Raw genomic sequence first — 13,730 nt, 5'->3', positions numbered from 1 at the left:
TGGGAGTCACAAACAGAAGAATGCTCAGGATCAGTTTCATCTAGCCTTGTAATTAGTTGCTAACACAGGAAGGAGCATTTTAGTTGCACTCAGAGAGCAAAACAAAGCATGTCTGTTGTGCCAGATCATGCAAAGCATTATGGTAGGTTAAGCTCAGAGTAGCCAAAAATGTCTTTCTCCTGACTGTCCAATCTACTTTTTAGGACTTTCTCAGGTCTTGGGAGGCTGAAAAATGGTTCACATCTCCCTCCTTAGGTGCCAACTGCAGGCCAAGGAAGTCATAGGGAAGACTTCACTCTTCCTCAGGGAGTGGGAAGAGATGTCCACTTGTAGCTGGTGCCTTCAGATGATCCAGGAGTCCACATCCACAACGTGGCAGCTGTGGGAGTACTCAGAAAGGCCTGACAGGCTCTTAGAAGACATATGAGTTGGCAATTGAGAATAAATAGCAGAATGTAGGTCCTTCTTTAAAGACACATAAACATGGTGCAGGTTCAAACAATATAACAAAGTTTTTCTCACAATACCCATAATTGCATAATTAGCTGAAGTCAGGAATAGATTAAACCACTCAGAGGACTCACAATAGACTACTTTTGGTAAGGGAAATTTACATGTCACCAAGGTAACCAAGAAAATATAAACATAAACCATATATTATTACCAATGTTAACTAACATTTGGTCTCCTTGTATCCCAGGAATCTATTCTCAATGTTCATTTAATCAGTACCTTTTAGTCCCAAATGTCTCATATAGTTATCTGGTCTCTAGATATCTTTCTTGGACAAGTTTTATTCTCAAGAGTATTCTAAAGGGGAGTTCTGCTTCTCTGGTTCAGATTTAGAAGTTCCTAGATAATTCTGACTTAGCATAAGTTACTACAATCACTTAAATTTGGTTCTCCAACTTTGAAACTTCAGAGAATTTCACTTTATATACCATTTGCTGTCTCTGTGCTTACCTACATCCTATATCTGGTATAAGAATCTTTTACTATCTGAGGGTCCAACATAAAATGAGCTCTTCTGCCTTTTAAAAATATCAGACAGTTACTTTCATAATGAAAATACAAATTTGAAAATTTATTACCAAAGCATGCCTAAAGCCTGAATTTCCATGATAGATAAATTTTGGAAGCCAATGATATAGACCTGTATATAATTCTTAGAGGAAACAGTCAATCTTGTTACTTTTCTCTCAACATTTGTTATCCTATTTCATTAGAAATATATCATATTATACTTTTGTGATTACTTTGTCCAATCACTTCCTCCAAGAGACAGTCAAAATCAGCTGCAAAGTCCAGTTTCAGAGAGTATGAGGACATCCTCATGGTGAAAACAAACAACTCTGAACCATGTCTTTAGAAGAACTCAGAGAAGAAGTGTTAACCACCTGACAAAGGTAGGAGGGACAACAGATGCAGAAAGTGGACTCTGACACTGTCTAGAGTCATTCTGCTGGACTGTGCTTGTATGTTACAGGGGATGTGTTTTCTTTATTTCTTCTCAGTTTTTAATTCCGGAATGAGGTAAGAGCAATCATGAGAGGAGAAAATAGTAGAGCATTGAATCATCTGCTTAAATGCACAGAAAAGAACAAAAGGATGTATAGATAAGCAGGACAGTTTACAGTGACAGGGATGGACTTTATTCTATTCTTTTGCAAGCTGTGTGAAAGAGAGGTTCATAGTTTCACACAGAATCCTCTTTCTGTGTTCTGCTGCAGTTACGGAAATGTTCTTCTCTTAGTGTTTAAGTTTAATATTAAAAACTTTAAACTGAAAAGCACACTCAGTCAGACCTGCCACAGACACTGCTCTGTCCAGCATGAGGTATGGGCATTAGAGAAAAGACTTCTTGGGGAGATCATAGTAGCAAGAAAATATCACTGGAAGTTTCCCCACAGGTTTGTTTCAGAGCAAACATGAAGGACGTGAAGCCAGGAAGTGGCAGTGAGGAAGAAGAGCATTCCAGGCACGTGGGACAGCACTGAAGGGGCACAGAGACAGAGGAGGGTCCTTTATGAGAAAGAGAGAAGGCCTGTGTCACAAGATCATGGGGTGCTTGGAAGGGGATAGAGTGTGAGGAAATAGGAAAGGGAGGAATTGACCAAAGTCTGAATGGATTTAAAGGATTTTTTATTCAGTCGTGGAGGTAATACAGAGGGACTGAGTTTCTGGAGTAGGGAGGTGATGCGGTGAGACCTGCTCTCTCAGATGATCAATTTAACAACTGAGTGCAGCATTGGCTGGAGCAGGGAGAGAGTGGAGGCATAAAACTAACAAGATGGCCATGGCAAGAGTCCACCCTTGAGATGATGAGGGCCTGATACATGGTGACAGCTTTCTGAGTAGAGCAAAGAAGATGAAAAAGGCACCTGAATAACAATTTCACCCCTTTTGGCCTCAGTTTCCTCAACTACAAAATGAAAGTTTGAAACGGGTATCCTTTTTTTTATTCTTAGCTTTTAGAAAGATATAACATAAATAGAGAAGAGAAGAAGAAATATATTCTCTCTCCCCACATCCAACAAAATTCCAGGGACACATTCACCCCACAACACCAAGTAGACCAGGGAATCTCCAAGTGTCCTCCATCTCCATTTCATCTAAACCTGGGCCCTTAAATCTCCTTAAATTTTGTTGGTTCCTGGTCTTAGTTTTCTTTCTAAGTCAGCTCCTCTCTTTCTTTTTTAATTTTGTCCTTTGCATAGACACTTATCTACTCTTGGTCTCTAGACCCAGAGTCATGTCATCTCTCCTTGGAAGGTAGATAGGCTTCCGCTGCTTATAACCACAACTGGCCACCTGCCACAGCCACCACCATGTACATCCTGAGGCATGTACATTTAATACAGCAATAAAAAGAAGGGCCACAGGAAGTCTCACTTTCAAGTAACTGCAATTCGGCCACTCCCTCCATGTGCATATAACCACTCCTGGGGCCCTTCACTTCAGGCTGGGCCACCACTGCTTTGCATGCTGATATCCAAGGCACCTTCTCAAACCCAGTCTGAGATACAAATATCTCCCACCTGTCGCCCTCTGAGCTCAGAGCTCTCTGCCTCCAGCTCTGCCAGAGTCACAATGCTCTCCCAGTCCTTGCTCCTCTGGATCCTACTGCTCTGGCCTCCAGGTAAGACTTCCAATGACCCATAGTTTGGCATCACTTTAGAGACAGAAGGAGTTTTCCAGTGGGCATCTCTGACACAACCTGAGGGTTAGGGAACTACTCCAGCATTCGCTGTCTCTACACAGGATTCTTCATTCACTGAAATCTCTGTCTTCTTGTCCTTTAGAATCCCAGGCAGCCATTGAGCTGACCCAGTCCCCAGCCTCCCTGTCTGTGGCTGCAGGAGACCAAGTCACCATCAGCTGCAAGGCCAGTTCCAGCATTAGCAAGTACCTGTCCTGGTACCAGCAGAAACCAGGACAGTCTCCCAGGCTCCTGATCTATCATGCTTCCACCCTGCAGTCTGGGGTCCCTGACCGGTTTAGTGGCAGTGGCTCTGGGAGAGATTTCACCCTCACCATCAGTGCAGTGGAGGCTGAGGACATGGCAGGTTACTACTGTTTTGCAGATTATAATTATGCATTCCCACAGTGTTTCAGCCCTGAACAAAAACCTCCAGGCTGCTCAGCCCTTCAACAAGCGTAGCAGCTGCTTCCCCATAGTCACAGGCTTGAGAAAACCATCGCCCTCAGGGGAGAAATGGGCCGAATTCAGTCCTGCTGCAGGAGCCATTTGTCAAAGAGACCCCGGTTGAGGTAGAAAGACTAAGAAGAAAGACAAAGAGGAAGAGAAAGAATCTTCTGCCTGGTAGGCTTTAGCCAAGGACCACAAATCTTCCCATGTCGTCTGCTTCTCATTCTTACTCTGTCCTCTGCTCGCAATCCTAAGTCCAGAGACCTGATTGGCTTCTGAAGAGGAAACTATAGACAATGCAGGGGAATGGACCTGGACTCTCAGCTCTGTCTGTTTTTCCCCAGGCAGGATAGACAAGGTGTGTGGAACAGTCCCTGAAGTTCTTGAGGCAACCTCATCTATAGGATGGATCCAGTCTTTCTCCTCACCCTGGCAACTCACTGGCGCTGTGCAATTATTCATGACTCCCATCTGCAGAGATAGATGCCTGAGAACCTGATTTGAGGATAACAGGCCTGCTATCCCTATTCCTGTAGGGCCAGGATACTGCCCTCCCCATGATCGGGAGCAGGGCCTGGACAGAGCAGCAGCAGCACTGGAGCCCTATCAGAGAGGGGGGAGAGGAATTAGCATGCATGACCACAAGTATACAAGTAATAAAGGGGATCAAAGCAGTCGGACACACATTCATACACACAAACATACACACATAGGTAACCTGATTGAAGGTAACCAAGGGGGTCTCAATCCCACTGGTGAATTAACGGGATGTCTAACCAAAGCCTGTGAAGACGTCCGTTTGTGGAATGGCAGATGAGAACAATCTGTTACAATGGCCACAAAGGGGCTGAAGCAGGGGCTGTGGAGCACTTAGAGCTTGGTTAGACATGGAAAACGCCAAGGTTACCCCCTGCATGTTCAGCCATCACCAGTCATCTTGACTCTGTCCTGCCACTAGACTCTGATCACTCTGGAAGACAGTGAGATTGACTACTTCCTACAGCTCTGCCTCACTTCAACAAAATTACCACATGAATCAAAAGACGTCACCTAGGCATAGGGTTGTCTTCTCACTGGAAGCAGCAGTGGGATTCAGCAGCCCCCCGGGTGTCTGAGCAGCCTTTGTGAAGGACCACACTGCTCACCTCCTGGTGTGAGGAAGGGGCTAGAAAAGGTGCCCTAAAAGTACCTCAATCTTTTACTTGCATCTTACTATAATAACCTCAGATGTTCCAGCACCAAGCTAGTATTAAATGGATTTCACAAGCTGGTTACAAACTTTTATTTCAGAAATGGACCATAAAAGAAAAGGGACAAACAATTAAAGTAAGGGAACAATGTTTCCCTAACTTCATGCCAATTCCAGACAGATGTTATATAATGACCAACTGCATTGAGCCAGGCTTAAAGTCTGCCAGGTGTCATAGTGGGCAAAGGGAGTCAGGAGAACCCTACTTCAGCTCATGCAGAATAATCATCCTCCCAACCTTCCCATGACAGCACCCTCTGCACTTTATACGTGCAGTTCACAGACCCACTAACCCCTCCCTACAGGGTTGCTGGCATCATGAGTCAGTGGCTCATCTTGATAACCACACCTGAAGTTACACTCAGAATAAAGTCAGTTATCACTCCCATAAGGTCGTGAATTGCAAGTTCCCTAATCAGTTTCAGAGGTGACTATGATCTCACATTGGTTAGGGAACATCTTTAAAGTGGGCCTGAAGTAGTTTGCATGCATTCCTACACATGTTCCTCCTTAAATATCATGAAATACTTCAGGAATTGAATCTTATACATATGATAAGTTCAAACACTCATTCTGAACTCTTCTTTAGGCCATGGAATGAATTCAGATCAAAACAGCAAGATCTTCCCCATTTACAGCTCACTACATGCTGCTCCCATTGACCTGCTGACTCCCACTGCATTTTTCAGAAAACATCTATTAAGGCCATTCCAAGGACACAACAAATCTAGGAATGAAATTCACACGAGGTTTCGACATAATTTTCATCAGTATCAAATTATTACTGCAACAAGTTGGCTTCGAAATGGCCTTCTAAAAATCACACAAAAGATTTTCCAAAACATTTCTTCATAAAAGTATTTCCCTTTCTTGAAAAGAGCTTACAATTTATCCTCTTACTATACCGGAATAAATTAATTACAAGGAGATTTCATAAGGTCCTTTCTTTGCACAATTACCATGTTTCCTTTCACAAAAATACTTGTGGAAATACTTGATTTAAATAATAGCTTCAAATAACTTAGTTAACAATCTTAATGTTCATAAATGAGAACTTAATAATTTCAGCTGAAACTTCCCTTTAAATATAGACAAAACATGGAAGTTCAATTTCTTAAATTATAATACTTCAAAAACGTTACAATACATGGTCTGATAGAATGACTTAAGACCTTCCTAACCCATTCATTTTTTCTACTTTTCTCTGACAGCACAATGCTTAATCTAATAACATCTAGAGTATAACAGAAATTGTTTTTTAACAGCAAAGGTGATACAATCTTTTACCTCATTGCACCATTTAGAAATGTAACAATACCCTGCACATTATCATGTACTTAAAACTTAAGGCCGCCATTATCAATTTAGGTAAACGCATTTCTAAATCACCTTGCACAGAGAATCATTCATCTCATCATTCTTATCTTGAAACTACAACCTGCAACCACCTTATAGATTTTCATAATAGGCAAGATTTCAAATGGAAAATCTTCTTTCATAGTAAATATTAGTATTAGTAATGGTATTATTACTTGATTGTAACCAAATATACTTGATTAAATGTTAAGTTTTCAAAAAGATTTGATTACATCCCTTTCTTTTTAAAAGGCCCAATTCCTATGCAACAAAATCTAAATTAAAAATTGAGAAATACAGTAATAACACCAATAATAAACTTCAAATGATTGCATTTTGTGATTATCACATATAGAAGTTATTGATCTTATTACTTTTGGTATTTCAAAACTACTTCAAAGTTATCAGGTGTGCAGCAATTACTTTAAATTAGAGAGATAATATTATGTTGTCTAGCATTGCCAGTTATTTACAATCATGTGATCCTCATAACTTCTCTCAAAAGTGACTTCCACTATTACTCTTACAGAACAGTAAACCGAGGTAAATAGACTTAAATCAAAACATTTGCTAACGATAAACATTTAAAAGTCTTTTTAAAAGTCCAGTACTCTTAGCCCTTTGAAAGGAAATATTACCATAAATTCATAGATTTCTTAGAAAGACACGTGGTGCAGTTCTCAGCTCTGAGTAACTTTTTCTCTCCACTTCCTTAAGAGCTGAAAAGTCTCCATTTTTGAGCTTATTAAAGATAAAACTACCCAAAAAAAGGTTAAAACTACCCTAAGCATTCCATCTCCTGTGATTTCCAGACGATGCATAAATTTACACACTTTGAAATCACCTGTAATCCAAGTTAGCAAAAGGGTTTGGCCTGGCCAGAGAGACCTGAGGAATCTGAATCAATGCTGATGGGGTGCGGCCAGTTTCCTCCAAGTTGAACCTTACCTTCCTGCTGTCATTAGTCTCTTCAAGAACAAAGGATGAGCAGCAATCTGTGAGGGGAGGAGCTGCCCCACTGGGGACCAACTGTGCAGCTCCACTTAGGCCATGCTCCTTCCCTCATTCCTTCCTTTCTTCCTCAATTTCTTTCTTCCTCTCTTCCTCTCAGTGGGGAATCATACGCTTGCATTTGAGGGCTCTGACTAAAGAAATATAACATGCTTGTGACTGAGTTCTGGAAACCCAGGCTTTGATAAAGCCCATTCAGATTCAAATGGGGAGACTTCACTATGATTTCAATCCTCAACACTCTGGCTCTCACTGATTGGCCAATAATAACTCCCAGCCCAAGCCTCTCTGTTTGGGATCTCATAGCTCAAAGGGAGTGTACGTAGCAGTTGTTCCTGCTCTGGACAGAAATCCTGACATCTTCCCCTCCCCAATTGTTATAGGAGTAGATCTCCCTATCTACACTGGCTGGAAATACACCAGCTGCTCACAGGCTGGATCCCACTGTTGATTGCCATGGAAACTTTGTTGTGCTCTCTTTCTGATCTGGGCCAGTTGACATGTCTGTGGGCAGCTTCCTGGGGGGAAGAGGCCAGGCCTTCTGTTGCTGCCATTCTTGGTCTGGACACCGGATCTGGCCACAGCCCAGCTGCTGCTCCTAACTTCTGACCTCAAGCAATGCACCAGCCTCAGCCTCCCTGTAGGAGGGATGACAAGCTTGGGCCACCATACATGGCAATGTACCAGGCCTAGTGTTGTCATTACTCAATCACTTGTTCTCCTGGTCTTTTCACGTCACTTTGCATCAGTACATTTTTATAACTTTCTGTGGTTTCTCTGCAACCAGCTTTTTCACCGTATACTACTATTGTAGACTCTAATTTAGTCAGCCATTCCCCAACTGCTTTCTTTAAGACTTCAGACTTATGCTTTGTCAGCTAGCTATTACTGAGGTCATTCTAAGAAAGACAAACTGGGGGAGCTAGGTGGTGCAGTGGATAGAACACCGACCCTCAAGTCAGGAGGACCTGAATTCAAATCTGGCCTCAGAACAAACACTTGGCATTTACTAGCTGTGTGACCCCGGGCAAGTCACTTAATCACAATTGCCTAAAATTAAAAAAGAAAAAGAAAGACAAACAAAATCAGGCTGCATGTACATGTTCATTTCTCTGAAAGCTTCTGGAACCTGCATATAGAGATAAGCATGGTAGCTCATTGTGAAAATGAGCCCAAAGACAGGTAAACAAAGGAGCTCTTAGATCTTCACATTAATTGCCTCTCACCCATCCCTCCCTTCCAGGCTCAGGATGCCTATGTCAGACAAAATTAGAGCCTCCATATGTGTTAACCACAATATGAGAAGGGAATTTCTTAGTTAGATAGACGGTAAATACAGTGAGATAAGAGAATGTCAAGGTGTCCATTGACATCGTAGATGCAGGATTTCTGTGTTTCTTTTATCATTAACATGAATACATAGCATAACATAGCATACGCATGCCCATAAAATAACAAATAAGAAAAACTCTCATCATTCATGATAATGTCCAGTTCAAAACATCCTGCCTTGGGAGTCATAAACAGAAGAATGATCCTGATCAGTTTCATCCAGCCTTGTAGTTAGTTGCTGACACAGGAAGGAGCATTTTGGTTGCACTCAGAGAGCAAAACAAAGCATGTCTGTTATGCCAGAGCATGCAAAGCATTATGGTAGGTTAAGCTCAGAGATGGCCAAAAATGCCTTTCTCCTGATTGTCCAGCCTCGGTTTTAGGATTTTCTCAGGTCTTGGGGGGTTCAAAAATGGTTCACATCCCCTCCTTTTGGTCAAAGGTGTGCCCAAAGATGTTCCTGCAGGCCAATCCAGGTATGGGGAAGACTTCACTCTTCCTCACAGAGTGGGAAGAGATGTCCACTTGTAGCTGGTGCCTTCAGATGATCCAGAAGAACACATCCACAAGGTACCAGCTGTGGGAGTTCTCAGAAACACCTGAGAGGCTCTTAGAACACATATCAGTTGGCAACTTAGAATAAATTACAAAATGTTCACTATTTCATAAAGTCAAAAACTCAGGCTTTTGGGATAAGATCTATTTCACAAAAACTGCTAGGAAAATGAAAATAGTATGGCAGAAATTAGGCACAGAACAACATCTTACACACCATATCAAGGTAGAGTCGAAATGAGTACAAGATTTAGATATAAAGACTGATATTATAAGGAATTAAGAGAGCAAGGAATACTTTTCCTGTCAGATCTATGGAGCAGGGAAGGACTTATGACAAAACAAGAAAAAGAGAACGTTATGAAAAGCAAAATGGTGATTGTGATTATCTTAATTTAAAAGTTTTGCACAAACAAACCCATACAATCAAGATTAGAAAGGAAGGAGAAAGCTCGGAAATAATTTTTAAAGCCATTATCTCTGATAAAGGCCTCATTTCTAAAATACCGAGAGAACTGAGACCAATTTATAAGAATACAAATCACTCCCCAATTAACAAATGGTCAAAGGATAGGAACAGGCAGTTTTCAGATGCAGAAATTAAAGCTATCTGTAGTCACATAAAAAAACGCTCTTAATCACTATGGATTAGAGAAACGCCCATTAAAAGAACTCTCAGGTACCATCTCACACCTATTGTATTAGTTACATGACAGAAGAGGAAAATGATAAACGCTGGAGAAGATGTGTAAAAATTAGAACACTAATGCATTGATGGTGGAATACTAAGCACGTGCAAAATGTAGAACTCAAAATCTTATAAAAGTGAGTGTTGAAAACTAAAAATAAATGTATTTTTTTTTAAAAATGTGGTACAAACAACAATCTGTGAGGAGCAGTAGCTGCCCCACTGGGGACCCAACTCTTCAGTTCCAGCTGGGCAATGCTCCTTCCTTCTCTCTTTCCTTCCTCATTTCCTCCATATGATGAGTCATATATTACAAGTGGGTGCTCTGACCTTCATGCCCTGAATCCTAACAGACAGGGTAAGAATGTCAGGGGCCAACAGGGCTCCAGCTGGTTTTGTCTGCAGGGAAAGATTCCAAGGTGGGGCTGGTCATTGTTGTTTCTTGTTTATCATTCTTTCTGCAAGAGGACCAATGACATCAGGAAGGGATGGCTTGACTTCCACTGGACCTAAGTGAGGCAGGGCTGTGCCAAGACATCAGTGGAGGAAAGCAGAAGAAGTACTTTAATAGGAAAAAGCAACTGAATAACCATTTTGCTCCTTTTGGCCTCAGTTTCCCCATCCACAAAAACAAAAAAGCTTAAGACCAGCAATCTTTTTTTTCCTTTTTAGCTTTCAGAAAGATATAACAGAAACACAGAACACAAGAATAAACATTTCTCCTCAACAACGTAAGGGACACATTCTCCTCACAACACCAGGTAGAACATAGAATATCCAAGTTCCCCTCCCCCCACCCGTCTCCATTTCGTCTAAGACTGGGCCCTTAACTCTCTGAATTTTGTTGGTTCCTGGTCTTACTTTTCTTTCTAACTCAGCTCCTTTCTTTCTTTTTAATTCTGTTCTTTGCGTAGACCTTATCAACTCTTGGTCTGTAGACCAGAGCCATCTGATCTCCCCTGGGAAAGTAGATAGGCTTCCCCTGCTTATAAACACAATAGGACACCTGCCACAGACACCACCATGTCCAGTCTAGGGCAGGTGCATTTAATACAGCAATAAAAAACAAAAGGCCACATGAGGTCACACCTTCAAGGAAATACAATTGGGCCACTCCCTTAAATGTGAATATAACCACTCCTGGGGTCCTTCAGTTCAAGCTGGCCCAGCACTGTTTTGCATGGTGATATCCAAGGCACCTTCTCAAACCCAGCCTGAGATACAAATATCTCCCATCTGTCTCCCTCGAGCTCAGAGCTCTCTGCCGCCAACTCTGCCAGGGTCACATGCTCTCCCAGTCCTTGCTCCTCTGGCTGCTACTGCTCTGGCCTCAGGGTAAGACTTCCAATGAGCCATAGTTTGGCACCACTTTAGAGACAGAAGTTTTCCAGTGGGCATCTGTGACTCAGTCTGAGGGTGAGGGAACTACTCCTGCACTCACTGTCTCTTCACAAGATTCTTCATTCACTGCAATCTCTTTCTTCTTCTCCTTTAGAATCCCAGGCAGCCATTGAGCTGACCCAGTCCCCAGCCTCCCTGTCTGTGGCTGTAGGAGACCAAGTCACCATCAGCTGCAAGGCCAGTTCCAGCATTAGCAAGTGAATGGCCTGGTTCCAGCACAAACCAGGACACTCTCCCAAACAACTGATCTATGATGCTTCCACCCTGAACTCTGGGGTCCCTGGCCAGTTCAGTGGCAGTGGCTCTGGAACAGATTTCACCTTCACCATCAGTGCAGTGGAGGCTGAGCATGTGGCAGATTACTACTCTTTTAAAGGTTACAGTGATCCATTCCCACAGTGTTTCAGCCCTGAACAAAAACCTCCCCAGGCTGCTCAGCCCTTCAGCAGGGGCAGCAGCTGCTTCAACACAGTCAAAGGCTTGGGGCAACCACTGCCCTCAGCAGAGAATGGGCCCACATCAGCCCTGCTGTAGGAGACATTTGTACCAGGGACCCTGGTTGAGGTAGAAAGAGTAAGAAGAGAGAGAAAAAGGGGGAAGAAAAAAATCTTCTGCCTCCTGTGCTTTAGCCAGGGACCACAAACCTTGCCATGGACTGCTTCCAGGAGCTGCCCTCATTCTTACTCTGCCCTCTAGGTAAAGACAATGTGATGGCCATGAATCCAATGGAAGAGAGGTCTTTCCTAGGTCTCAGGTTTTCACTTCTCTTTCTCTGGTCCCAGAGGTCATCTCCAGTCATCCTGATATCTTACTACTGGACTCAGATGGCTCTGGAGCAGAGATTGAGACTGCAGACTTTGCAGAGCCTTGCCTCACTTAAATCCAATTCACTTCCAAGTCAAAACATCACCTTCCTGATGTCAATAGTCTCTTCAAGAACAAAGGATGAGAAACCATCTGTGAAGAGGCATAGCTGCCCCACTGTGGAAGGTGTGTAACAATTAGAACACTAATGCATTGTTAGGGGAGTTTTAAACTGGTCCAAAAATTTAGTACTCAATAACTCATTAAAGTGAATGTGGAAAATGAAAAACAAAAAATTTAAAAAAAAATAATGAAGGACAAACAACAACGTGTGAAGAGTAGTAGCTGGCCATATTTGGGCCCACAACTGTCGAGCTCCAGTTAGGCAATGCTTTTTCCTTCATTCCTTCCTTTCGTTCATTTTTTTTAGGGCAATTGGGGTTAAGTGACTTGCCCAGGGTCACACAGATAGTAAGTAAGTGTCAAGTGTTTGGTCTAAGGCTGGATTTGAACTCAGATCCTCCTGATCTCAAGGCCAGTGTTCTATCTACTGTGCCACCCAGCTGTCCCTCTTCAATTTCTTTCTTACTCCCTTCCTCCCCATGGGGAATCAGACACTTGCATTTGGGGGCTCTCACCAAAGGAATATAAATTGCTTGGCGCTGAGTTCTGGAAAGCCAGGCTTTGATAAAGCCCATGCAGACATGTATGTAATTCTTAGAGGAAACAGTCGAATCTTGTTGTTTTTCTCTCACAATTGGCCATCCTATTTAATTAGAAATGTGTCACAATTACACCTCGTCTTTTACTTTGTCCAATCACTTCCTTCTCTAGGAGGACTTATCCATATGTGAATTGGATTTAGTGAGGCAGGGTTGTGCAAAGACATCGGTCTCACTCTCTCCTTCAGGCTCATCAGAGGCCAGTAGTAACACATAGATCAAGATGATAAGCAAGATGGCCCAGATGCAGTGGGACAGAGCTCATTCCCAGGTCTCAGTTTTTTTCTCTTTCTCAGGTTTAGTGACCATCTACAGTCATCCTGTCTTGCCAATGGACCCAGACATCCTGGTCTATGTCTTGCCCCTGGACCCAGAGAGCTCTGGAGGTGAGAGTGTGACTGGTTCCTTTGCACAGCCCTGCATCACTTAAATCCAGTTCACTTGTAAGTCAAGACATCACCTTCCTGATGTCACTGATCCTCTTGAAGAATGAAGGAGAAATCAGATCTAAATAATGGGAAAAATATCAGCTGCTCATGGGTAGACCAGGCTAACATAGTAAAATATCAACTCTACCAAGTTAATTACTTATTCACTGCCATATCAGTTAAAATATTATTTTGTAGAACTAGAAAATATAAAAACAAAATTCATCTGGAAGAACAAAGAGTCCAGAATATCAAGGGAATTAATTAAAGAAATGCAAGGGAAGTTGCCCTAGCCATACAAGATCTGAAACTGTATGTGAAGGCAGCAATCATCAAATTTCTTGGTACTCACTAAAAAATAGAGTGGTAGATCAGCGGGATAGGTTATGTACCAACACAGGAGGCAATGAGTATAGTAATCTACTGTTTGATAAACCCAAAGACTCCAGCTTCTGGAATAAGAACTCACTCTTTGACAACAGCTGCTGGGAAAACAGGAAAACCACGTGGCAGAAACTAGGCCTAGACCAACATC

General features: G+C 42.4%; 1 protein-coding gene and 1 gene segment (V, D, J or C); both read left to right on the top strand.

The window, feature by feature from the left end:
- The window catches only part of LOC110204017 (uncharacterized), a 180,725-nt gene that overhangs the window by 48,171 nt on the left and 118,824 nt on the right, over window positions 1–13,730 (top strand). The window lies entirely within an intron of this gene.
- LOC110204016 (immunoglobulin kappa variable 1-8-like) lies at window positions 2,890–4,915 on the top strand. The segment is given in 2 exon segments: window positions 2,890–3,139; window positions 3,303–4,915. Coding segments are annotated over 2 exon segments (516 nt in total).

The sequence above is a fragment of the Phascolarctos cinereus genome, unplaced genomic scaffold (assembly GCF_003287225.1).
Source record: "Phascolarctos cinereus isolate Bilbo 61053 unplaced genomic scaffold, phaCin_HiC Scaffold_2;HRSCAF=192, whole genome shotgun sequence".
Taxonomy (NCBI): Eukaryota; Metazoa; Chordata; class Mammalia; order Diprotodontia; family Phascolarctidae; genus Phascolarctos; species Phascolarctos cinereus.
Note: the sequence above shows the minus strand (reverse complement) of the source record. Positions and strands in the feature narration are given on the sequence as shown.